This window comes from Tenrec ecaudatus, chromosome 12 (genome assembly GCF_050624435.1).
Source record: "Tenrec ecaudatus isolate mTenEca1 chromosome 12, mTenEca1.hap1, whole genome shotgun sequence".
NCBI classification, from domain to species: domain Eukaryota; kingdom Metazoa; phylum Chordata; class Mammalia; order Afrosoricida; family Tenrecidae; genus Tenrec; species Tenrec ecaudatus.
Window position 1 is genome coordinate 45761598 of NC_134541.1, and position 26240 is coordinate 45787837.

At 39.5% G+C, this 26240-nt stretch overlaps 1 protein-coding gene across 1 annotated transcript in view; it reads right to left on the reverse strand.

The window, feature by feature from the left end:
• Window positions 1–26240, reverse strand: part of TASP1 (taspase 1) — a 312710-nt gene that overhangs the window by 173313 nt on the left and 113157 nt on the right. The window contains exon 8 of the mRNA XM_075564008.1: window positions 23749–23855. Coding sequence (XP_075420123.1) covers window positions 23749–23855 — 107 coding nt within the window. The remainder of the gene's footprint in view (window positions 1–23748; window positions 23856–26240) is intronic.

The window sequence follows — 26240 nt, forward strand, 5'->3', positions numbered from 1 at the left end:
TTCTTCTATTATGAAACAATATTTTACAACTATTATTCCTTTCTCTGCGTGTTCAACTTTTACATTCCTATTGCCAATAATTATCAAAGTATCTTGATTGTATGTTTGACCAATTTCAAACTGAAGAAAATACATTCTTCAATTTCATCAGCACTAGCTTTAGTGGTTGATGCATAAATTGGAATAATAGTAGTAATCGTTGTATTGATTGGATGTCTGTGTATGAGGATACACATATTCCTATCATATACAGCACTGTGCTTTAAGATAGAGCTTGAACATTCTGATACACCACTTCTCTGTTTTTGTGTCATTCCAGGAATAGTAAGCCACAAGATTCTCTATTGCAAAATGGCAAATGCCGGTCCATTTATGCTCACTAACACCTTTGGAATATTGATATTGATCTTTATGTGCTTCATTTAAATTTTAACAACTTCCAAATTTCCTATATTCATACTTCATACATTCCAAGTTCTAATTATTAATTAATGTTTGCAACTGTTTCTTCTCATTTGAATCATCCCCTATCATCACATGAGGGCCCCAAAGGCTTTACTCGCACAGGGTTCAAGCAATCTAAGTCATTAAGGTCGACTACTTGGAGAGAGCAGCTCTTCCTCTGTCAGATTTAGATTTAGTATCTTTTGGTACTATTTCTGAAAATGTTCTCTCTTTGATCACTAGGTTTCCAATACTGACTATGTTTCAAGGTATCCATAGGGTTTTCATTGGTTAAGTCCTTTGACGTCGGCAGCCTGTTCCTTTTACATAGTCTTTAGTCTGGAAGCTCTGCTGTGCACTCTGGGTGACCCTGCTGGTCTTTGACATCACAGTGACATAGCTTCCAGCATCACAACAGTAGCTACCATGGCATCACAAACTGAAAGACAAGTAATGGGGACACACCTTCATAAATAAACTATGTTTCTTTATGTAAAAGAGAAATCATCAAAGTTTCTTCTATTTTCTTGTATATTCACTCATGACCATTTCTTGAAAAATGCCAGAAAGCTCTGAATTAAGCTGCAATGCAATGGATGGCTTTTAGATGACATCTCTATGGTCTTATTACTTCCACCAAAAAAGTGGGTAGAAGAAACCTACATCTCATGCAGGGGATTACATAGTTTCCTATTAATTATTCATTCAAATGTGGTTTATGTCACGCTTGGGGGGGGCAGACCATGCAAATAAGGTATATGGAAACCTAATAAAGAGATTGATCAATTTTCTATCCTGAGGTTTAAACTGAGTCATCCCAGAAAGGTGAAATGTCACTACCACCAAGGAGAGATTAGAGATTATACCTGGATTCCTGAACTGAAAAGTTCCTCGACTCAGGAGACAAAGAAAGAGCAGTAACACTAAAGAGGGTATAAAATGGGTAAGAAGTGGCAGTGGAAGAAGGAGATGAGCAGTGACCTTTGGGGCCCAAGGAGTAAGGCAGTTAGAGTAGCTGCGCTGACCCATGAAGCCATAAGGCTCCCAGCCTTCAAGGTTCTGGAGGAGTGGGGTGGCTTGTGCAGAGAAGGAGAGCTTTGCGACATTTTTCCAAGCAGGGCAGAGGTGGAGCAGAGTGCCAACTGGCTTAGGGTGACAGAGGGACCAGTAAGTGGGCACAACCAAGGAGCTGTCCTAACCGAAGAACTGTGTCTTCAGTCACAGCTGATCCTGAATTATAACCTGCTACTTCCCTGATAATAGTGACCCTGTGGGGAGTACAGAACTGCCCCTGTGAGTTTCCAACAGTGTAAATCTTTACAGGAGTAGAAAGCCCCCTCTTTCTCTCAAGGAGAAACTGGTGGATTTGAACTGCTGACCCTATGGATTGCAACCCAAAGCATAACCACTAAGCAACCAGGGTCGCTCTGAGTCAGCATGTACTTGATCGTAGTGAAGGAGGTGTTCCCTAATATATATCATATATGTGAGTATTGTCTGTGAATTTTGTGTGGCCATTGCCTTAACTTAGTGAACTCAGTAAAGCAACAGAGATTGTTGAAAGAGAAATGGCTGGTGTCAAACTAGGAAAAGGCTGGAGGAAAGAGATATTTCATACCTCAGTTTCATATCAATCAGCCTTGGGCTGTTGATGCTGATAATGAGCCCCTTTTCTCCCTTTGTAAAATTAGACAAAGAAGCCTGATGCTGCTGCCATGTCATTTTACACAAAGTAGATTTCCAGAAAAGACTAATTACTTCTTTCCTTTTATGATGCAGGCATGTACCAAAATACATGAAGAACAATCTGAGGAAAACATGTTGTTTTGGGTACATTTATTTTCTTTGATCTTAACCTACCTCTCACCCAAAAAATAGAGTGATTTTGTATGATACAGTTAAGCATATACATAATAATTTCAAGATGGTGGATAAAAGGGAAACATGTTACCCACAATATACTTCAAAAGAATAGAATGTATTTATATGAAGCTAACAAAGCAAGACACAGCATTTTTATTCTGAAACATGTGGCCAATTTGATGTCCCATTGTGGTGACTAAAAATCACAAAATTAAAAGTTGTACCATCTCTTTAGAGTGGTTTTGAACACACAACATTGTATAAGAGCACAAAAACAGTATACTGTAACTAAATTTCTCCACTAGAAATAGAAAAAGGTGAGAGATTCACACAATGGAAAAGGTAGGGCTATCTTTCATTTCACTATCCTATACAAATACCACAGTACCTAAGAACCATTAACTTAATGAAAACTTAAATTACTTGATGAGGCTAATGGGAAATACTGTGTACATTAAACTAAAGTCTTTTAATAGAGAATTGGAAACTATTTTGACACTGTCTATGAAAAATAAAGAGGGTGGGAATACTGAAATGTCACAATATTAAGATCAAACAATACCCCCGACCTTTTATACAGCTATAAGGCTACTTTCCAATAATAGCTATATTTTAAAATATATATATAACATATGGATTATGGTACTGTGTTAGACAGGGTTCTCTAGATTGCTAATAATTATGTATATACTTATAAAGATACATAGATATATAACACAAGAAATAAACTCTTAAAATATGTACAGAAGTTAAATTATAAAGCAGTACAGATGGCTCAGTGCAACTCACTCCCGTGAGAGAGTTGTGAGACACCGGCAGTCCTTCAAGTCTTGAGAGCCACCAGGTAGTCCTCTGTAGAGAGATCCAGGCTATCATGGCACAAGCAGCCAGCAGCAAGGCAGGTCACCAACAGTCAGCCAGGTCACCAAGTCAGTCCCCAGCTCAAGAGATGAAAATTTCAATTGCGTGGTCTTAAAGGGACCTCAAATTACAGTGACACAGTCCACAGGTTAGGTGTCCCACAGGTAGTGTAGCTTGCAAATTGAGGCAAGGCAGCCACACACTGGTCCGATGATCAAAGAACTAGAGACAAGAAAGGCAAGGTTCGCCAAGCCATTCATTTCTCAGCCCTTCAGTTACTCCCACATGTGTTTATCAGCCAGGCTGGCACAATAAACTATCTCAGGTATATACTGAATATCTTTTTTTTTAAGTGAATATCTCCTCTTTGTAGCAAGCTCTTCCTAAAACTAGCTTAATCAGTCTCTACAATAAATAAAAACAGCAATTGGTCAGTGAGCTAACCGGTCTATTCCAAAGGAAAGGCCATGACTTTCAAAATGTGATGATGATTAGCACCATTTTTTCCTATTTGCATCAGAACTAATCAAAATATAAAATTAATATGTGTAATAACTTCATTATATATACCAAAGGAAATTATAATTATGCTAACAATGATAGCCAATGGTAACACTGTCAGGTAAGATGCTGGTATAAATTTTCCAGTTTTATAAAGGTCAGAGTAACACGCTAAAATGCACTGTAAATTTGTGATCAGCAAAACTAAGCTTGAAGGTAACTTCACAGAATAGTCCAGCTTCATTTATAGAAACAGACAGTGCTGTTTTGCCCAATTCTGTTGTACACAAATTCCATTTACCACAATTTAGCCATAGATATCCATTAACACAGTTCAAATTTCACTTACCATGCTATAATAATTAATAGTACACATATACAAACTTCGCTGCTATTCCCCTAGTCTACAAATGTCTGTATAAACATCAGGCAACGTATCTTAATAAGGGATAACTAGGAATTTTTAAAAAAAAACAAAAAAAACTGGTAACCAATTACATGAGGTCTTTCAAAATCTATCAGTGACAGGTCACTTTACACAGAGAGTAAAAAAAGTTGTGTTACCCCTTAATTCCCAGTGATAAATCTACATACTGTTTTATAAAAATGGAAAATGAAAGGTAAATTTGACAAAGAATGATAAATTCAGGTCAAAAATATGTTAAATTCCAGAACTGAAATTTGAATTAAATTTACATGGAATTAGGAGGAAACACCTGGATTTAATCTGAATGTGTAGAGATTTTAGGTGAAAATGGAAATGCTTCATGATCAAGAAGGACTCATTCATACCAGGTGTGCAAGGATGGTTCAACATTAGAAAAACAAGCGGAATCCACCACATCAACAAAGCAAAGGAAAAGAACCATATAATTACATCAATGACACAGGAAAAGCATTTTGTAAAATCCAATTCCATTCTTGATAAAAAACAATTTATTAAAGCAGGAATAGATGGGAATTCTCTTTTTTTAATCATTTATTGGGGACTCATACAACTCATCACAATCCATACATACATCCATTGTGTCAAGCACATTTGTACATTTGTTTCTCTCATCATTCTCAAAACATTTGTTTTCTACTTGATATCAGCTCATTTTCGCCCTCCTTCCCGTACTCTTCTCCCTCCTGAACCCTTCATTATTTATAAATTATTATTATTTTGTCATTTTTTACACTCTCTGACATCTCCCTTCACCCACATTAATGTTGTCCATTCCCAAGGGAGGACTTAATATGTAGATCCTTGTAATCAGTTCCCCATTTCTACCCCACCTTCCCTCCACCCTCTAGGTATCACCACTCTCACCACTGGTCCTGAAGGGATCATCTGTCTTGGATTCCCTGTGTTTCCAGTTCCTATCCGTACCAATCAATGTACATCCTCTGGTCTAGCCAGACTAATAAGGTAGAATTGGGATCATGAGAGTGGGGGAGGAGGAAGCATTTAAGAACTGGAGGAAAGTTGTATGTTACATCGTTGCTACACTGCACCCTCACTGGCTCGTCTCCTCCCCGTGACCCTTCTGTAAGGGAGTGTCCAGTTGCCTACAAATGAGTTTTGGGTCTCCACTCTGCACTAATCCACATTTATAATGTTATGAATTTATACTCTTTGATGCCTGATACCTGATTCTTTTGATACCTCATGGTCACACAGGCTGGTGTGCTTCTTCCATGTGTGCTTTGTTGCTTCTTAGCTAGATGGCTGCTTGTTTACTTGCAAGTCTTTAAGACCCCAGACGCTATCTATATCTTTTGATAGCCAAGCTCCATCAGCTTTCTTCACTTTTACTTATACACACATTTGTCTTCAGCGATCGTGTTGGGAAGGTGTGTATCATGGAATGCCAATTTCATATTAGAAAGTGTTTATGCATTGAGTAAGTACTTGAGTGGAGGTGCAATGTCCATCTGCTGCCTTAATACTAAATCTATAAGTGTATGCACATACATCTATTTCCCCATCATCCTATATAAATATATTTGCATATGTATACGCATATATTTAGACCTATAAAAATGCCCTTTGCCTCCTATTCCTTTCCACTATTTCCTTTTACTTTCCTCTTGTCCTACTATCATGCTCAGCCTTCATTTGGGTTTCAGTAAGTTCTCTCGATTACATTGCCCTTGCTGAATGCCTATCAGGCCTCTTAAACATAATAAAAGTCATACAAAAGTAAGTAAATAAATAAATAAGACAGGGCCTTTTCAAAAAATGGTGCTAGACAAATTGAATCTGCTCCTGTAGAAAAATGAAATGGAACCCATTTATCATCAGATCATATAAAAAATGAACTCAGGATGAATTAAATATCTAACTATAAATCCTAGAGCCACACAGATCATCAATGAACAAGGTATGGACAAACGTAAGGGCTCTACTAAAGGCATAAAGTAACTATTCTGGAAAACCAGAGAACCACAAACAAGTTATTCCAAAAGGAAATAATCAGGACTGATACAAATCACACTTTCCAATATTAAAGGAAAAAGAACAAATCCTGAGAGAAGCACTGCAAAAAGAACCAAAAATTATATCTAAAGGTCAATAAATTAGAAAGAGGTGCAAATTTTTCTACCAAAACTATTCAGGCAAGGGGACAAGAAAATTATATATTCAAAATTCTGAAACAAAAAAGTCCTGCCAAAAAAAGAATCTTATATCCAGAAAAATTATCCCTCAAACATGAATATGAAGTAAAATAATGTATACATAGGAAATAATTAAGGAGTCTATAAAGACAAGATTACCTTTATAAGTTACAAGAATTCAATGAGCAGAAAATCTATATATAACAAGAGACAACAACCTAAAATTATCAGAAAAGAAATTACTAAGGAGAGAACATTCTAATTAAGTAATACTCTCAAGTGAAACAAAACTAACTGAATCAAAACAAGGAACCATGGATATTACTCAATAAAGATTTTAAAAGAGAGACAGAGAGGGAATCAAGTCAATAATAAATAGTCAAACAGAGAAGATAGCAAACTGTTCAGCAAACTACTTTTTGAGTTTGGAAAGAAAACCACACACACAAAAAATAACTATCAAAGAGAAAAATTAAAGCCTCATCAAAACAAAAACAAAAAAAAAGAGGAAAGAATATCATGGAAGCAAATCAAGCAATAATATAAGAACCCCCCCAAAAAAAAGCAGAGTATCGCCATGACAACCAACAAACAAAAGGAACACAGCATCAAAAATGTTCATGAAAATTGAAACCAATGTGGGAATTGCGCCCGAGCTGATCCCACCACACCAAGGCAAAGCACTGGGGGAGTGCAGCGGAACAGCAAGGGAATGGAGTGGCAAGGTCCCCACGGAATGCTGAAAGTGGACTTTGGGGTCAGGGCGTGGTGCCCAAACAGACTGGACTAGAAAACACTCCTAAAGGCCAACAAATAATCATTGAACTAACTACAAGCTTTTCTTTATTCTTCTTTTGTTTTGTTCTTTGACAGTGGTTTGTTGTTGTTGTGTTGTACATTGTTGCTTGGTTTTGCTCTGTCTTGTTTTTGTGCATGCTATTATCACCGCAGGTCGATCTAAATAAGATAGGCTGGATGAACAATCTACAGGAGAAAACGATGGGACCAATGGTTATGGGGTGACGGGGGGCATGGGATAGGTGGAGGTGGGGGGAAAGGAAGTGGTGCTAACAAACCCAGGGACAAGGAAACAACAAGTGATCTATATAGGTGGTGAGGTGGGTGTGGGAGGCCTGGTAGGGCATGATCAAGGGTAATGTAATGAAGAGGTATTGCTGAAACCCAGGTGGGGACAGAGCATGATAGTGGGACAGGAGAAAAGTCAAGGGAAATAGAGGAAAGAGCTGGGAGGCAGAGGGCATTTATAGAGGACTAGATAAAGACATGTACTTATGCAAATATATTTATACATGAGGATGGGGAAATAGATCTATGTGCCTATATTTATAGATTTAGTATTAAGGTAGAAGGACATTGGGCCTCCCCTCAAGTACTCCCTCAATGCCAGAATACTTTCTTCTATTAAATTGGCATTCTGTGCTGCTCACCCTACCGACACAACAGCTGAAAACAAAGCGGATGCATAAGCAAATGTGGTGAAGAAAGCTGATGGTGTCCAGCTATCAACAGATATAGCATCTTGGGTCTTAAAGGCTTGAAGATAAGCAAGCGGTCATCTAGCTCAGAAGCAACAAAGCCCACATGGAAGAACACACCAGTCTGTGTGATCATGTGGTTCTGAAGGAATCAGCTATCAGGCATAAAAGAACACAAAAATCTTATCATTGGGTGCACACCTCCATGATACGATTGCTGAGGAAAAATAGGTGCATAAGCAAATGTGGCGAAGAAAGCTGATGGTGCCCAGCCATCCAAAGGTATAGCATCTGGAATCTTAAAGGCTTGAAGGTAAACAAGTGGCCATCTTGCTCAGAAGCAACAAAGCCCACATGGAAGAAGCACACCAGCCTGTGCAATCATGAGGTGTCGAAGGGATCATGTATAAGGCATCATCAGAACAAAAAAATCTTACCATAGTGAATGAAGGGGGAAGTGCAGAGTGGAGACCCAAAGCCCATTTGTCGGCCACTGGAGATCCCCTTGCAGAGGGATCTAGGGGAGGAGACGAGCCAGTCAAGGTGTGATGTAGCAATGATGAAAAATAAACTTTCCTCTAGTTCCTAAATGCTCCCCCCACCCACCCCACTGTCATAATCCGAATTCTACCTTCCAAGTCTGGCGACCTCCTCCTTGGGGGATGGACAACAGAAAAGTGGATGAAGAGAGACGTTGGATAGGGCAAGATATAACAAAGTAATATTTTATGAATTGTCAAGGGCTCATGAGAAAGGGGAGAGCGGGGAGGGAGGGGAGAAAATGAGGACCTGATGCCAAGGGCTTAAATGGAGAGCAAATGTTTTGAGAATGATGAGGGCAATGAATGTACAGATGTGCTTTACACAATTGTTGTATGTATGGATTGTGATAAGAGTTGCATGAGCCCCTAATAAAACGATTAAAAAAAAGAAAATTGAAACCAGTAACACCATAGAAAAATATAACAAAATGATTCCAATAAAATCAGTTATCAATAACAACCCTGAATGTAAATACATTATAATCTCAGACAAAATAAACATCAAAATGTCCATAATGAGAGAAAAATAAGGTCACTATACAATTATAAAAGCTTTAATTGAACAAGAAACTATAACCAAAATATATGCACACCAAATAAAAGACCATGAAAATACATTAATCGAATTCTTACAGAAATGAAGAGACAAATTGATCAAAATACAATAATATGAAGAGGCTTCCATACATCACTTTTGACCACAGATCAATTAAATAGAGAGAAACTCAACAAAGGACTAACTAAATAATATAATAAATCAACTTAATCTCATATATAGGGGTACTTCAACCAACAAAAACTCATTTCACCTTTTTCTGGTCCTCATCATACGTGCTCCAGAATAGATGGTTTTTTTAGGCTGTAAAGCAAATATCAATTGATTTTAAAACATAGAGATGCTGCAACCCATTCTTTTAAATCATAGTGTCATAAAACTATAAATCATCCATAGAACGATCAACTAAATAAAAAGCAAATGCATGGAAATTGAACAATACAACCACAGGGTAACTGAAGAAATCAAGGAACAATCAAAAGATACCTTGAAACAAATGACTGCAAAATTACAACCTATGACAAATTTTGAGATACTGCAAAAGTAGTACTCAGAGGGCAGTTTACAGCAATAATTGCACACATCAAAAAGAGCAGAAAGAATTAAAACAAGCATGTTAACACATCAATTACAACAACTGGGAAGAGACTAGCCAATCAAACCCTTACATATTACAAGAAAATTAATAAAGATTAGGCAGAAATAAGTAAATCAGAAAAATTTTTAAACCATAGAAAAAGATCAATAAGACAAGTTGTTTCTTCAAAAATATTAACAAAATTGATAAACCTAATAAGAGAATGAGAAAAAGCAAAATCTAATAATAAATGAAAAGGGTAGCATTCTGCATTAACACAGGACCAAATGAGATTAAAAAAAATAATCACACAGTGTTATTAGGAATCACATCACAACATATTTTATAATTCAGAATGAATAAACTTCTAGAAATACATTTACCCTAAATTACCACAAAATGATGCAGAAAATCTCAACAAACCAATAACAAAAGAAGAATTAGATCTAGTCATTAAAAAAAACACTTCTCAATATCAAAAAAGGCAGGACCAGATGGCTTTATTGGGTAATGCTATCAAACATTTAGAGTTAATATCAACTCTACATGAAAATATTATATACAAATGGATGATCTTCTACTAAACAATTTTATTAAGCAATTATAACTTTGATACCTAATCCATGAGTTTTTTCCGCGCCTTCCGTTTCCTAAAAAGCCCGGATGGCGCTGGCGCTCAGGAAGCGAACGCAAATGGACACCCTGTGCCCGCGTTCCGCGACCAGAGGGTGGTTTCCGGGAGAACGACGGCGGCCCGGAGGAACCAGACTGCGCGCTGCCGCCCCGCGCGCACGTGCGAGGAGGCGCTTCGCCAGCCGGGCCTCGATTTCAGCCAGAGCCGCCGCGCCAAACGACGCCCTCCGCCCTCCGCCCGACCGGAAGCCGGGCGCCGACCACTGGGTACCGGGGGCTAAGAAGAGAGTCGGAGTCTCGCTAGTCCTCCGCCCAAACCACGAGAAAACCGCTCGCGGCCGCCGAGTGGATTCGAACGCACAGTGAACCCGTCAGGCCAAGTCACACTGCGCCGTGTGCTTCCGAGACTGGAATTCTACGCGAGAAGGACGCCTCTCCTTCCGTCCTGGAAGGAGCGGGTGAGTTTGAACTGCTGGCCTTGCCATTAGTGCCTAGAGGCGATGGCACCGAGCTCCTGCGGTCATCCAAGCCTGGAGGATGATCCCTGCCTCCCAGGCTCTAGCTGAGCTTTCAGCAAGCGTCATATGAGGTACGAATGGGGGCGCTGAAGCCCATCCCCAGCACGCGGCCATTTCCTGCCACTCGTGGTCACCCCAGAATAAAGCCACCGCCATAGACTTGACCCCACTCTTCCTAGGCCGTAAATGTTGACGAGCAGATAGCCTCTAATGCCTTTTTTTAATTGGACACTTTATTTAGATATTATGGTTTAGACCCCCAAAAGAGTTTATTTTGTTGAGCTAGATAAACTAGCTTCTTTATTCTGAAGTCGAACCTAACCTGTGTCTTGGGCTCCTCCCTCCCACCGGTTCCCTCTGGGTGCAGAGATGGGGCCAGGTGTTTTCAAGTGGGCTTGTCTTGAGGCTGGTCTCTTAATCTGATTGCTTCCCTATAGCACTTAGTGTGTTAGGGTTCTTTATTTTGTTCATTTACTGTTGACTAGAAAGGTTAGAATGGGCATAGCCCAAGACTGAGGCTTCCTGGCTACCCCTCTCCCAGGACATTGTCTTTTTTCTGGAAAACCCTTTGGTCTTTTACCAGGCCAATGGGCAGCCAGAAATATAACTGAGCCTCCTTAGGGAGGGAATTGGAAAGGAATAAAGTTTCAAACCAGGGCTACGTGTATTTACACATCCGTCTGTCTCCTCGGGAACCAGTGAAATGAGATGCTTGCTCACTCCAGTCCTTTCACGAAAGTCTTACTGTCTCTCAAAAGGGATCTGGATGTTATTTTAATTTTGTTTACTCCAAGGTCAGACTACATGCAAGTCACGCACAAAAAAGTGCCCCTGAACTGTTTCATGTGTCAAACTAGGCGATTGCCTGCATCAAACAAACTCATTTTTAAAAAGGTTATGAAGTGTGCATAAGATGATGTGTAAACACCGCCCTTAAGTCCTGTGAACTGTTGCCGTTACTCGCCATCAAGTCACTTCAGACTCAGATGAACCTGGGTGTACAGAGTAGAGCTGCTCCATGGGGTTTTCGAGGTCTGACTTCAAAAGGTAGTTTCAACCTGCCACACTGTAGGCTTATTGGTGACGGTGAGCACTTACCGCAGGGACTCCTAACCACTACTACACAGTGAATAAAGGAAATTGCCCAAAGAAGCTGTCATCTATGGAACATAATACCACTCCCCAGCTCTTTCAAGTAAATCTCTTGCTTCAGCTGAGAAATTGTATTGTAACAGTTATTGGGTGAGCCCCTTTCCCCCCACACATGCCAAAATCTACATTTTTGGTCTCAGCTGCATCTCGTTGGAGTCAACGTCTTTCGCTGTGGGCCGTCACTCTGAGTTGAAGTGTTCCTGCTTTAGCTCCCTGGCAGATCTTCTAATGGGACAAGTGTAGCTTCTTTAACAATTAAGATTCCCTGGAGCCCAGGGACCTCAACACTGCCCCATCCCTTTCTAAAATCAGCGAGGAATTTGTCCTAGGTCAAGGTTGTCATTCTCAGCTGCCATGTAGGCTTTCTTACATTTAAAGCAGGTCTTGTGCCATGGAAAATTACTGGTTTTTCACCCCTGGCAATTCTAGTTCTGATGGCTGCTGGCCTGGATCCATTCTGATTCTGGGATTCTGAGTCCTTATTTCCTTTTGGTTTCTTGGCCTTTTGCCCCTGAGGCTGAAGTTTCTTTGGGTCTTCTCTCACGGCATGGCTTCTGCTATCCCCCAGAGGAGCTACTCCCTGAGCCTTCTTTGGGCCGAAACTCTTGCTGTTGTTCAGGAAGTGGGGCATCTTTAGAGGCTTTTCTGGACCATTTTTAGGCTGAAACTCTTGCCATTGCCTAGGGGCCTGTGCCCTGAACCTTCTCTAGACCATTCTTTGAGCTGAAACTCTTGCTGTGCCAGGGGTTGGGAGCATCTTCAGAGGCTTCTCTGGACCATTCTTTGGGCTGAAACTCTTTGCTGTCGCCCAGGAAGGGGGTATCATTAGAGGTTTCTCCGGACCATTCTTTAGGCTAAAACTAAAGAACTGTTGTTGCCTAAGGAGTATTTCTCCTATCCTTCCAGTCCCTGGAGGAGCCAGAGACCCTCCACATCAATGCAAAATGCCTTTTCTCTTTCACTACTTGTGGCAGTTATTTCATGTCAACTTGATAAGTACAGGGGGGGAGTCTAGCATGTCCATCAAGCCACAGCCTGATGATACGTCCTTGTTGGCGTGGCCTTCATGATTCCACGAAATTGCTCTTCTCGCTGCTTCACCTTGTTGACAAAGACACATTGAGCTATGTGGAGACTTGAGACAGCACTGTGAAACTTCCACCGCCATTGGATCCACAAGACTTCACCCACCAGCCTGATCTTCCTGCCTTCTGCGTCATTGCATGTAGCTGTGGGAGTCTGAAGAGAAACATGGACTAGTATCGCACGTACGGGCTAATTATCAATCAGACTTAAGGACTTGATCTGGACTGGCCTGGGATGTTTTCTTGATATAAAGTTCTTTCCTATACGTATATGAGTGTCTCTGGATTTGTTCTCTAGTCAACCCAGTCCAGATCATTATGGTACCTTGGGAGTAGGCTACGTGAGAAACAAACCATGAGATGAAGAGTGGGTGTTCACTCACCCTCTGCTGTACAGCAGTTTTCTGCTTTGACTAGCCAGAGGTCAGATAGGACCTTGCAATTTACTGGGGGATGTACTGGAAGACATGAGAAGTGAAGGTTTTGCTTCCTAAAAGTTGTTTTTGATTATTCCTGTCTGAAATGGTGAAAATGAATGGTAAATGTAGATTTTGAGCCTGGGGAGCAAAATGGCCCCTTGAACTTCTCTGAGACCATGTGCTTAGTCGAAATGGCCAGCAGAAGGCCCAGCCCTGGCTTGAGGCTTAAGTCAAAGGCTTAAGGCCATATTGCAGATGAGTGGGATAATTTAGCTAACGATTGAATTTGACTTAAGAATTGAGTTTAGGTTCTGGCTGTACTAGGTTTACAGTTTTCTTTTGCCTATTGTTATTGATATAATGTGTGACAGAAATGATTATTGGGAAGAAAAATAGAGAGTTTGTAAGTCTGCTTGCCTTCAGACATTAAATTAGATCTTTAACTGGGTGAAGGACATGCCTACAAAGAAGTTCTTTGAAAAGATAAGCCCCACCCAGTGCTTTGAGTGCTCTGGACATTGGCATTTGAAAAGATTTTCTTAGAGAGCTGTTGACAGACTGAAGGGAAAAAGGAACTTTTGAATCAGTGATTTGTGCCTGAAGTGGAGAAAATCTGGAGCCATGAAAGAACTCTCTTCTCTAACACTGAAGAGTTAAAGGGTGCCCATAGGCACCCTGAAATGCTTGCTAAGTGACCACCTGGATCCACTTGAGTAAAAGTGAGAGAAAGGCAGCAATAGAGAAACGACTTGAGTCTGACCACTAACTCCCTTAGACCTGTTTCACAGACGAGAGCTGGTTGGCTGGTCTGAAGTTCATTGAGTTGTGCAGAACCTAGGGGGGCTCAGGTTGTTGAGAATTTGTGATGGGGCCCATGGTTCAAAGGGGAGACAGCCAATGGGCACCCTGGTGAGGCTAAGTGAGGCAGCATCCACACTGAGTTGACCAGACCCCGACCAGATAGAGATGAGAATTTTGAACCTGTGAATTGAAGCATGTTGCTGCTGACTTTATTGATGGCTTGTCCTGATTTGACTTTGCTTATGGATACTGACTCTCAGGTTCCAACTGGAATGAAGATTCTTCACATCGAAGAATGTGCTCCTCTCCTTGGAGCACTGGGTTGATATAAATGGGCAGTATAAAATTGGATACCCAAAATTGGGGGGACAAAGCATGAAGTGGCTGGCTTACAAACTTTCGTGGGAGGGGAATATGTTCATAGGATTATGGTATAAGTCTTCACATAACTGCAATTGTTAAGTAGAGACTGTTTTTGTTTAATTTGTTTATAGAATGCTTAAATGGGCTTGGCACATTTTGAGTTGTTGCAATCATATCATTGGGTGCACACCTCCATGTTACGATCGCTAAAGGACACACAGGTGCATAAGCAAATGTGGCAAAGGAAGCTGATGGTGGCTGGCTATCAAAAGGTATAGCATCTGGGGTCTTAAAGGCTTGAAGGTAAATAAGCGGCCATCTAGCTCAAAAGCAACAAAGCCCACATGAAGAAGCACACCAGCCTGTCTGATGACGAGGTATCTAAGGGATGAGGTATCAGGTATCAAAGAACAAAAATGTCGTGAATGAGGGGGAGTATGGAGTGGGGACTCAAACCCATCTGTAGGCAACTGGACATCACCTTTACGGAATGGTCGCAAGGAGGAGGTAGGTGAGCCAGTCAGGGTGCAGTGTCACAACAATGAAACATACCACTTTCCTTTAGTTCCTAAATGCTTCCCACCATCATTATCCCAATTCTACAATACAAATTTGGCTAGACCAGAGGATGTACACTGGTACAGATAGGAACTAGAAACAGGAAATCCAGGATGGATGATCCCTTCAGGACCAGTGGTGAGAGTGCAGATACCTGGAGGGTGGGGTGGAAAGGGAGAACTGATTACAAGGATCCACATATAACCTCCTCCCTGGGAGACAGATAACAGAAAAGTGGGTGAAGGGAGATGTCGAACAGTCTAAGATATGATAAAATAATGTTATAAATTATCAAGGGTTCATGGCGGGGAGTGAGAGAGGGAAAAGGAGCTGATATCAAGGACTTACATGGAGAGCAAATGTTTTGAGAATGATGAGGGTAACAAATGCACAAATGTGCTTTACACAATGGATAGCTGGATGGATTTTGATAAGAGTTATATGAGACCCCCAATAAATTGATTTAAAAAACCATCAATGAAACCGCAGAACCATAAAAACCATCAATGTAAAAAAAAAAGGACAAATGTAAGGGCCCTAATACAAGACATAAACACACTACTAAACATAATGAAAATATCCACATTGTAGAAGACAAAATAAAGCACTGGGAGCTTCTGAAAAGAGAATATTTATGCACATCAAAAGACTTCATCCAAAGAGTTAACAGAAAACCCATAGCTTGGGAAAAATATTTAGTAATGATTCATCAGCTATAGAGCTAATCACCACACTCTAGAGAAAACAACAACATCGTAACAAAAATATTCAAATGAAAAACAGGTACAAAACATGAATCGACAAATTACTGAAGATGCCATCCACGGAGCCAAAAAGAGAAATACAAATTAAAGCAACAATGAGATACAACCTCACATTGATACTTTTAGCAAACTTCAATAAAGCAGGAAATAATAAATGTTGGAGAGGAGGCTTAGAGATTGGAATGATTATACATTGTGACGTGGCTGCAGAATTGTACAACCACTATGGAAATCTGCATGGCATTTCCTTAAACAAATGCTTTACAGCTCAGCAATCTCTCCATTGGATATATAAAAGTATGCACACAAGCAGACATATGCACATCTAGGTTTACTGCAGCAATTTCCACAATAGGAAAAACATGGAAACAGCCAAAACCTACAGTGATAACCGAATGGCTAACCAAATTCTGACACATTCATAAAATGGCACAGTATGCATTTTTAACTAATTTTTTTAAAATTTTTTCTTTAATTTCCACGGATACTGTGATAATGTTTGTGCAATTACTTGATTAAGTACACACAGATATAAGAAATTAAATGCAGCAGAAGTTTCTAAATTTGTCAATGTTTTCTTTACATTTAAAATATACATTATTTCACTATTTTAAAGTACTTCAGGATATTCTTTGCCTCTATCACTTCATAACAAAAACGTGAATATTCAGAGAATTACTACTCTACCCTTTTATTTATATTTACATACCCAATTCATAGATTCTTTTATGTAGCCACAACAAACAGTAGTACTGAGCCTTTGTCAGTGTTTGCTAACCAAAACTATGCTGAAACTATACACATTGGAGAGGGAGAAATAAACTAAATACAAGTCTGTTTAGAAAATAGCTATGAGTCCTTTCCTGTTATGTTTCTTTAAAAATTACTACACTTCCTCTCAAAATTATAATTTTCTGGCCCATCAGCTCATTATCTAGTGGTCTCTTATTTGTGGGTACATATTTTGTTTATGCCAAGAGAGAAGACCTCTCAAAGCTATACAGCCAATACCTCTAGCACAGTTTCTGGCCCACACCATCCACTAAATTGAAGAATTGAATCACAGTAATTTTTGTAGGTCAGCATTAAACACAAAGCTTTGCAAATATTAAAGTTAATTCTGAATATTATGATTGTTTTTCCCGCTATTCAACATGGCTCAAATGTTCCATTCAAACAATGCCTAAATTCACCATCTTCATTCATTACTCTTGATTTTCTCTCACCAACTTCTCACTCTCTACTAAAGATCCCATCCATAGTAATTAACTTGAGTATTGTGTGTAATTGTGAAGAACTGCCCCTAAAGGATTTCCCAGGCTGAAATTTGTAGGCCATGTCACTTCTTCTGTGGAGCAGTTGGTAGGCTTGAACTGCCAATCTTTCGGTAAGCAGTTAAACTCTTAACCACTAAGCTATCGTCAAAGAATGTGCTTTCATTGTCGTAGCCTGAATAACCTTAAAGATGAAAGTCACATGACAAAGACTATAGTGTCTAAAACTGGTTGTAGTCGCAAAGCACTTGATCCATTATCACTTTTGTTCCTAGCAAGAGTCTTGTTAAGGGAGCAAAATGTCACTATTTTCATTTTAAAATAACGAAACTCAGACTTCAAATGTTCAAATTCGTTAAGTCCACAATTCATCGTTGACTATGGTTACTCTCACAACCTCTAGGAAAATATTCCCAAACTCTTATTTTCCTTAATCCACCCTTCACTGCTGAACTGCAAAGTTGGCAGGTGGTCTAGTGAAGATTCTAAGGCATCAGTAAGAGAGGGTCCTTGGTATCTATCTAGTTGTTAACTGTGCTATACTGCCCTCCATGGGTAAGGATTTTTATTCCTTAACTTAATGGAGACTATTTGTAGTAGTAAATAAATTAAGTGGATAATCATCCTTAACAGACATACACATGATTGTATTTTTCTCTCCTCCCTGTTGGTCCCTGCTTGGGGCCAGAGGCATCGTGGGCATCCTAGAGACACACACACATGCGAGGGGTAGTCAGAAGTACAGAATTGATGCCGTCCAGAACAACAGCACTGGGTGAATCTGCTGCACAAAATCTCTCTAAAGTATTGAAAAATAAAGATATTACATTGAGGACTAAGCAGCACCCAACTCAATTACCTCATGGGCATGTGAAAGTCGGACAATGAATAAGCAAGACTGAAGAAGAATTTATGCATTTTATTCGTGTTGCTTGAAAAGAATCACGAAAGTACCATGAGTTGCTAAAAGGGACAAACAGAACTGTCTTGGGAGACTTGGGGCCAGAATGCCCCTTAAAGACATGGATGATAAGATTTTATCTTACATACTCCGGACATGTGAGGACGTGCTGTAAGGAGAGACCAGTTCCTGGAGAAGGGCATCATACTTGGTAAAAGAGGGGCAACAAGGGAGAGGAAGGCGCTCAACCAAAGGAATGGACACAGTGGTTGCTATAATGTACTTAGGGATAGAAACAGTTTTAAGAATGCCTCAGGATGATTTCCTTCTGTAGTACCTAAGGTGGTATGGGTCTGAACAAACTCCATGGCACCTAAACACTGCTCCCATAAAGGCTAATAGCCTTGGAAAAGCATACGGGGAGTTCTACTTTGTCCCATATCACTAAGAGTCAGATTTGACTTGATGGCCATGAATTTCATTATTTGGTTTTTGTTTGCTTAGGGTTTGGGGGGAATAAAAAGAAAAGATGGGTTAAGGAAATTCTTGATTTCTACTTCTTACCATAACACTAAACATTCTACAGTTATCCTCCCATGTCTGAATGGCAATATTATCTAACCTAATCTAACCTTCAATATTCATTTTAAAATATTCCTCTTTTGGAGCTGATGCCAGGGGCTTAATTGGAGAACAAAGGTTTTGAGAATGATAAAGGGAATGAATGTACAAATATGCTTTACACAACTGATGTATGGATTGTGATAAGAGTTGTATGAACCCCTAATAAAATGATTTAAAAAATATTCCTCTTTAGTCTATACCAGGACACAGAGTATCAGTAATTCCTATCTTGATAAAAATGATGGATAGCACTGAGTCGTTCTTGTTGTTAAGTGCCATTGAGTCAGTTCCAACCCATTACAATCTGTTCATGACAGAAGGAAGCACTTCCCAATCCTGTGCCATCCTCACAACTATTACTAAACTTGAATCGTTTGTTCCAGTCATTGTGTCAATCTATCTCCTTGAAGGCATTCCTATTTTTTTTTTTTGCTGACCTTCTTCTTTACCAAACATGATGTTCTCCAGGGATTGGTCTCTCCTGACACTGTGTTCAAAGTATGTAACATGAAGTTGCTAAAAAGCACTATGGCTATACTTCCTCAAAGATTATTCTGTTTGTCCTTTTAGCAGTTCATGGAACTTTCAGTGTTCTTCTCCTGTACCACAATTCAAATGTATCAGTTCTTCTTCAGTCTTCCTTAGTCAATGTCCAACTTTCACATGCATGAAGCAATTAAAAATGCCAAATCTTGGATCAAGCATAACTTAGTCTTCAAAGTGAGATCCTTGCTTTTCAATACTATAAAGAGGTGCTGTGTAGCAGATTTGCCTAACGCAATTTGTCATTTGATCTCTTGACTGCTGCTTCCATGAGCATTGATTGTGGAGCTAAGTAAGGCAAAATCCTTGACAATATCAATCATTTCTCTGTTTATCATGATGTTACCTCATGGTCCAGTTGTGAGGATGTTGGTTTTCTTAACACTGAGTTGTCATCTTGGATCTTCATCAGCAAAGGGCTCCAAGTCTAAGAAACTGGACTGTATAAAGATGAATGTGCACCAGGATTGAAGAAAAATTATTAACAACCTGTGATATATAGATGGCACAACCTGGTGAGGTGAACGTGAGGAGGGCCTGAAGCACTGGCTGATGAAGAAAAGGACTGTGGTCCGCAGTATGGATGACAACTCACTGTAAAGAAAACAAATTCTCACAGCTGCACCAACAGACAGCTATCATAACACATGGAGAAAGGACTGAAGTTGTCAAGGATTTCATTTTGCCTTTATAATCAGTGTTCATGAAAGTAGCCATCAAAAAATCAAACTACATATTGCACTGGGCAAATCTGCTTACCTACACCTGTTTAACATTTCTAAGAGCAAAAGAATAAAGTACACCAGGTCCAGTCATGGAATTTTCAATCTCTTTATATGTATGTAAAGCTGGACAATGATTAAGGAAAGCAGAAGAATTGATACAATTGAATTAAACCGTTTGTCATCAATACTGAAATTACTGAGAACTGCCAGAAGAAATACAGTTAGAATGTTAGAATGTTAGAATGTTAGAATGTTCCTTAGAAACAATGATGGTGAAGCATTATTTAGTGTATTTTAGAATGTTATCGGGGCACAAAAGAAAAGACCCTCAATGAAATGGAGCCCACCATGGGCTCAACATCAATAATTATGAAGATGGCACTGGGCAGCAGTGAGTTCTAGAATACAATGAGTCGGGATGAGTCAGGCACAACTCAAAGGCACGCACCAACAACAACATAGAGGGTAGAACCCTGGTGGAGATAGAGGATAAGAAAGAGACTGCAAACTGCAAGGCTGGCCCTTGAAACTGGTTATCTGTTCCCATAAAGATTCACAGCCACCGAAACTCTGTGCATGGTGACTATGAGTCAGAATCAACTCGATGGCCGTGGGTGCATAGAGGGTGGGGACTGACTGAAAAAGGTCACAGACAACTGCACATGCCCTGTATCTTCATAAGATTGTACATTAAATGGGTGTGTGCATTGATAAAACTTGATTGACTGACTCACCAAAACTAAATTTCATAACCATTTTAAAAATACAGCCAACATGACTCTTTCTTTTACGTAAGTATCACATAGAATGATAGCAGTGACATTGGATTTAGGCCTCTGGAATGTGGGGACTGACTGAAGGGGACTTAGTCAACTGCACACGTCCTATCTCCTCATCGGATGAGAGAGTAAATGAGTATATAAACTTAGTTTTTTAATGATTAAAGACTCACAATAGCTAAATTTCAACACAAACTGTTTAAACATAACTAGAATCCCTGAATCCGCTTAGCAAGAGCCACTTAGAATTCAGAAAGGCAGCAAGCAAAGCCATACTACTATCTGCTTTCCCCAGAGTTGGATTACTGGTCTTTCACTTAGCTCTAAAGCCCTACTTACCTCTATCAGTAGGTATAAGATGTTTAGAATAAACTGATCATTGTCCCACAAGGTAAATAATTGAGAAATTATCTATTACCCTTAAAGGTGATTTTGAGTATTTACATATGGCTAATAAACTATAGGAAACAATGATAAAAATAGAAACATTTATGGATGCAATGGTGCAAGAATTAATCATCAAAGGATATCAAATGAAATGTCCATCATGAAATAAGTACTAACTACTCCCATGTCATAAGGCTGAGCATAAATGCTGTGATTTTCAACTTCTTTCTATATCTCAGAACACCTAAGGAGTGCTATACATGAATTCATGAAGACAATTAATGTATGCAAGCAAAAAAAAGAATGTCAGAAGAAGAAATAGATGCACATAAGTAGACTGAATTTTTGAAGATCATTTTATTGGGGGCTCTCAGAGCTCTTATAACAATCTATGCATCAATTGTATCAAGCATATTTGTACATATGTTGCCATCATTATTTTCTAAATATTTACATTCTGTTTGAGCCCTTGGTATCAGGTCCTCGTCCCCCCTGCCCCACAACCCCTTGATAAAATATAAATTATTATTATTTTCATATCTTAAACACTGACGCCTGTCTCCCTTCCCTGTGGTTTCTTTACCCCTCCTCTCCCCACCTACTCTCTACCCTCCTGGTATCGCTACTCCTATTTCTGTACCTGAGGGGCTTATCTGACCTGGATTCTGTATAGAATGCATTTTAAAAAAAATCTTATCAACCCAATACACCTGCTCCAACATTCACATTTACAACAATCAGACAGGTACTATTCAATAACTGTGCATTAAGCACAGCCAGCCACCCTTCCCTTCCCTTCCCCCCAGATCCACCCATGTCTGTGAGGCTGGCAATAAAGGACCCTGCTCTCCAGAACGCCCGCCGCTAACCAGTCACAGCCCCCCAACTCCGTGGGAGCCATCTTGCAATTGTTCATGCTAATGAGGTGACCAAGGTAGAGTTTGAGGCGTCCTTCTGAGAAGGGCCTAGGAGTGACTGGAGGGACCCAAGAGAGGGCAAGGGAGGGACAGTTGCTGTACTGCTTCCAGCATCCTGGAGGGATCAAATTCTGCAGCAAGAAGGAAGGGTCCAGGAGGTAATTTGGGACCTGAGGGGTCTAACAGAAGCCAGGCACACACTCCTCTTCTGTGTCAGGGCTGCTGTTAGTCTTCAGGCTCTCAGCCTCGGGGTTCTATGTCAATCATCCCAGCAGGAGCAGCAGAGGTGCTTCTGGGCATTAGCAGCAGCCCCTGCCGTCATATTGACCCACAGCACAGCTGCCAACTGTGCCTCTTGTACAGCCACCAAGCCCCAGCGACGCCGGAGTGCCAGACCTGATGTGGAACCTTGCACTTCAGAGCACAGCAGTGCCAGGGAAGAGCAGTCCCCAGACTCCAGTCTCGGGCATGCTCAGAATCCTCCTCCTCTTCATTCAGCATCAATTTACACAACAACTTGGTTATGTCAACCTTTGGAACCTAACCATGTGGACAAGTGAGGAGTCGGCACATGTTTGCTTTCTTATAGACATACCTATCAAAAACCCAACCAAACTGACAGCCACAGAATTAATTTTGACTCGTAACAACCCTGTAGAACAGACTAGAACTGCTCCTGTGGATTTATGAAATTGTATGTTTTTATGGGAGCAGAAAGCGTCATCTTCTGACACATACACATAATCACCCCTGAATAATCTTATGAAAAATCAGCATTGAGCAACAAAGGCCAAAACAGTAGTCAAGAGCCACACCTAGTTAGGAGCACTTAAAATATGCCTAATGCAAATGAAAAGCACAATTTTAAATTTAATTATATTTTCATTTTTAAAAAGACAATTCAATTCATGGAAAATACTTTGTCGATTTGGAATAATTTGAGTATGAAAAATTGTGTTTCTCACAGAGAATCCAGGACAGATGAACCCTTCAGGACCAGTGCTGAGAGTGGCGATACTGGGAGGGTGGAGTGGGGGTTGAGGGGGAAAGGGGAACCGATTACAAGGATCTACATATAACCTCCTCCCTGCTGGATGGACAACAGAAAAGTGGGTGAAAGGAGACATCGGATAAAATAATAATGATTTATAAATTATCAAAGAGTTCATGAGGGAGGGGGGTGTGGGGAGGGAGGGTAAAAAATGAGTAGATATCAAGGGATCATGTAGAAAGAATGTTTTAAGAACGATGGCAACAAATGTACAAATGTGGTTGACACAATGGATATATGTATGGATTGTGATAAGAGTTATACGAGCCTCCAGTAAAATGATTTTTTTTAAAAGAAAAATTGTGAGTTTTTTGGTCAGTTTTGAGGAGTTTTATTTATTTAAATCATTTTATTGGGGCTCATAATTCTTATCACAATCCATACGTATATACATCCATTGTGTCAACCACATTTGTACATTTGTTGCCATCATCGTTCTCAAAACCTTTTCTTTCTACTTGAGCCCTTGATATCAGCTTCTCATTTTTCCCCCTCCCTTCATGCTCCCCCTTTAACAGTTAATTTTAAGAAATCTAAATACAAGGGAAATACTTGCTGTCAGTACCAGATTCACACTGCTCTTAAAGAATTAATTAAAAATAAAATTTGAAATAGATCAATAGTAATTTTTCATAGATTACATGAGGAAACTATTTTATATTCCATGTGTTGAATAAAATATATTTCACCTGTTTTTTTAATGTAGCTGCTGGAAAGCTTAAACTTATATATGTAGCCAGTATCATATTCCACTGGACAGTAATCATCTTGAAATATTATGATGCATTGATAATATATGAAATACTTCCTGACCTTTTCACTTGATTGTCTTCTTTTCTTTAGTTGAATGAAATCTGTTTCCACCCTTTCTGCCATTTCTAATTTCCTCTTGTTTCTTTTAAATGCAGCTAAACTGAATCCTATAAAGGAAACATTAAAAAAACATTTAAGAAAAATAGAAAGGGTGCACTAGATACCCTGAAGAGTCTTCCCAGAATAAAACCCTTAAGAATGCACTTTGTACAATGTTTTGTTTGATTGCAATATTCACTGAGGTATCAGATAAGTGAAATAAAGCTAAAACAATTTTTTAAAAAGTAAAGCTCCAATCCAGAAAGACAAGGAAACCATGAAGAAGTAACCAGGGTTATCTGCTAATTCTTGCCACCTCTCCTTGCCTTTGAAGGACTCTGCATCAGGAAAACAGCAGCAGCCTGGCAACAGAGTAGCGGGGAAAGCATACCGGGGCTCATCTGTACTAAAACAAGGTAACCCCAAAAGGTGCTACTCCCAGTGAGAGAGAGAACTAGAAAGAGCCCACACACACCCCAAAAATTGCAAACTTGCAAGTCTCAGCTTTGGCTCTAAATGTAAAGAAGGAAGTCTTCTTTGAAAACTCCTGGTCAAGAAGGTCATTCAGAGAGTTAAGGGAATTTTTATTACCTGTGTGGCCTGGGTGGTGGGAGGGGGAGAGAAGCTAAACGTGATCTACCTGTGGTAATTTCTTAAAAAGCTTCCAAACATAAATTCAGTGCTCCCTGGAGAAGACACCATAACTTACCCAGACCTTAAAGAATTTCAGGGTTTCGCCTTACATGAGCCCATAGTTTTAAATAAAAATTTCATAACACTTCAGAAATATATGGGCAGATACCAGAAAGCAGAAGCTAACCTACAAAGACCCCAGTTCCAGAAATTAAAAGATACTGAATATAAAATGTTTGCATATGTTGATAAATATAAAAAGAGGATGCTGAAAATATAAGGCAACTTTTAAAAGTCTAGGAACATATTCCATTACCTTTTCATTCCATTTTTTAAATGTTCATTTGAATCTTCATCATATGACCAAGAAGCAAAAGACCAAAGCAACTTTATGATCCATACAGAACTTATAATCCTATGTAAATACATATTTCACTGCCATTGATTCAGTTCTGACTCCTAGCCATCCTATTGGAGAGAACTACCCCTGTGTATTTCCAAAGCTGACAATCATTTAAAAGAGTAGAAAGCCTCAACTTTCTCCTGTGGATCAGCTGGTGGTTTCCAACTGCTTAATTTGTTAGGAGGCCAACCTGTAGCCCACTATGCCACCAAGGCCCCTTGCTCTTGTGTGTGTGTGTGTGTGTGTGTGTGTGTAATTGAAATGTAAAACTTTGATATTCATATTTGTAACAGCTAATTTATTCAGAGAAATTACAAACCGGAATATAATATTGAAACTTTGGGATCACAACAGGCTGTTATTCAGAATAATTCTTCCATCGGAGAATCAAAACATCCTGAATAAAATATGAAAAGCACCACTTTAAAAACATTTAAAACTTTACAAGAAATGCTGAGCTAAATACTGGGTGTAAATTGAGGACTAAAGCCAATCTGGATTTAAGCTAGGTTAAATGATGTCAAGGGAAGGCATAAATCAAGGTCCAATTTCCATTTAAGGTGGAACATGATTACCATTTGTGTTAATAATCTGGAAAGTGTAAAGCCCGATACCCTTATACTAAAGATGATTTAGAATTAAGAAAACTTCCCCACCCCTGTCCCAATACTAAGTACATACAGAATGGATCATAGCATAGAGTGAGGGGAGAAAAAGAGAGGATAGATTTGGGGGAGCTAAGGGAGCCTCTGTCCTTGAGAAGGTGAACACTAACTCAAACTGGAAATTAATAACAGAAGGATAAGAGTAAAATCTTTAAATCTGGGAAAACACGTCTATATAATCCATGGGCCAAATAGAAACCCATACAGTTAACTAAAATATGATGCATCAAAAATTTTGAAGCACACTGAAGCAGTGCTCGCAGCTAAATTTGTAGCTGGAAACGTGCATGCTAGAAAAAAGTAAGTTAACATGTCACTTCAAAAACATACAAAAGAAGTAAAGAGTAAGCCCAAAGTAGGACTAAGAAAGTAATAGACAATAATTTTTTAATAGTGAAAAAGCAAAGAAGCAATGAGCTGATTCTTTTAAAGTATAAATAGACAATCCTCTAGCAAGACAGGTAGGGGGAGGAAACACGAAAGACACCGCATAAATTGCCCATATCAGGAGTGAAATAGGAGCTGCTGTTACAGAACTGGAAGTCATCAAAAGAATAACAGAAATTTTATTAAAAACTATATACATCGATTTTATGTCTGATAAAACATTCATTGAAGAAAAAAGACCACCACAAACCACATAATATGAATTTGAAGTAACCTCATAAATATGAAAGAAAATTAACCAGTAATTTAAATTCTGCCCCCTTAAAGGTCCTACTCTAAAATACTGAATGCAGAAGGTTTGTTGG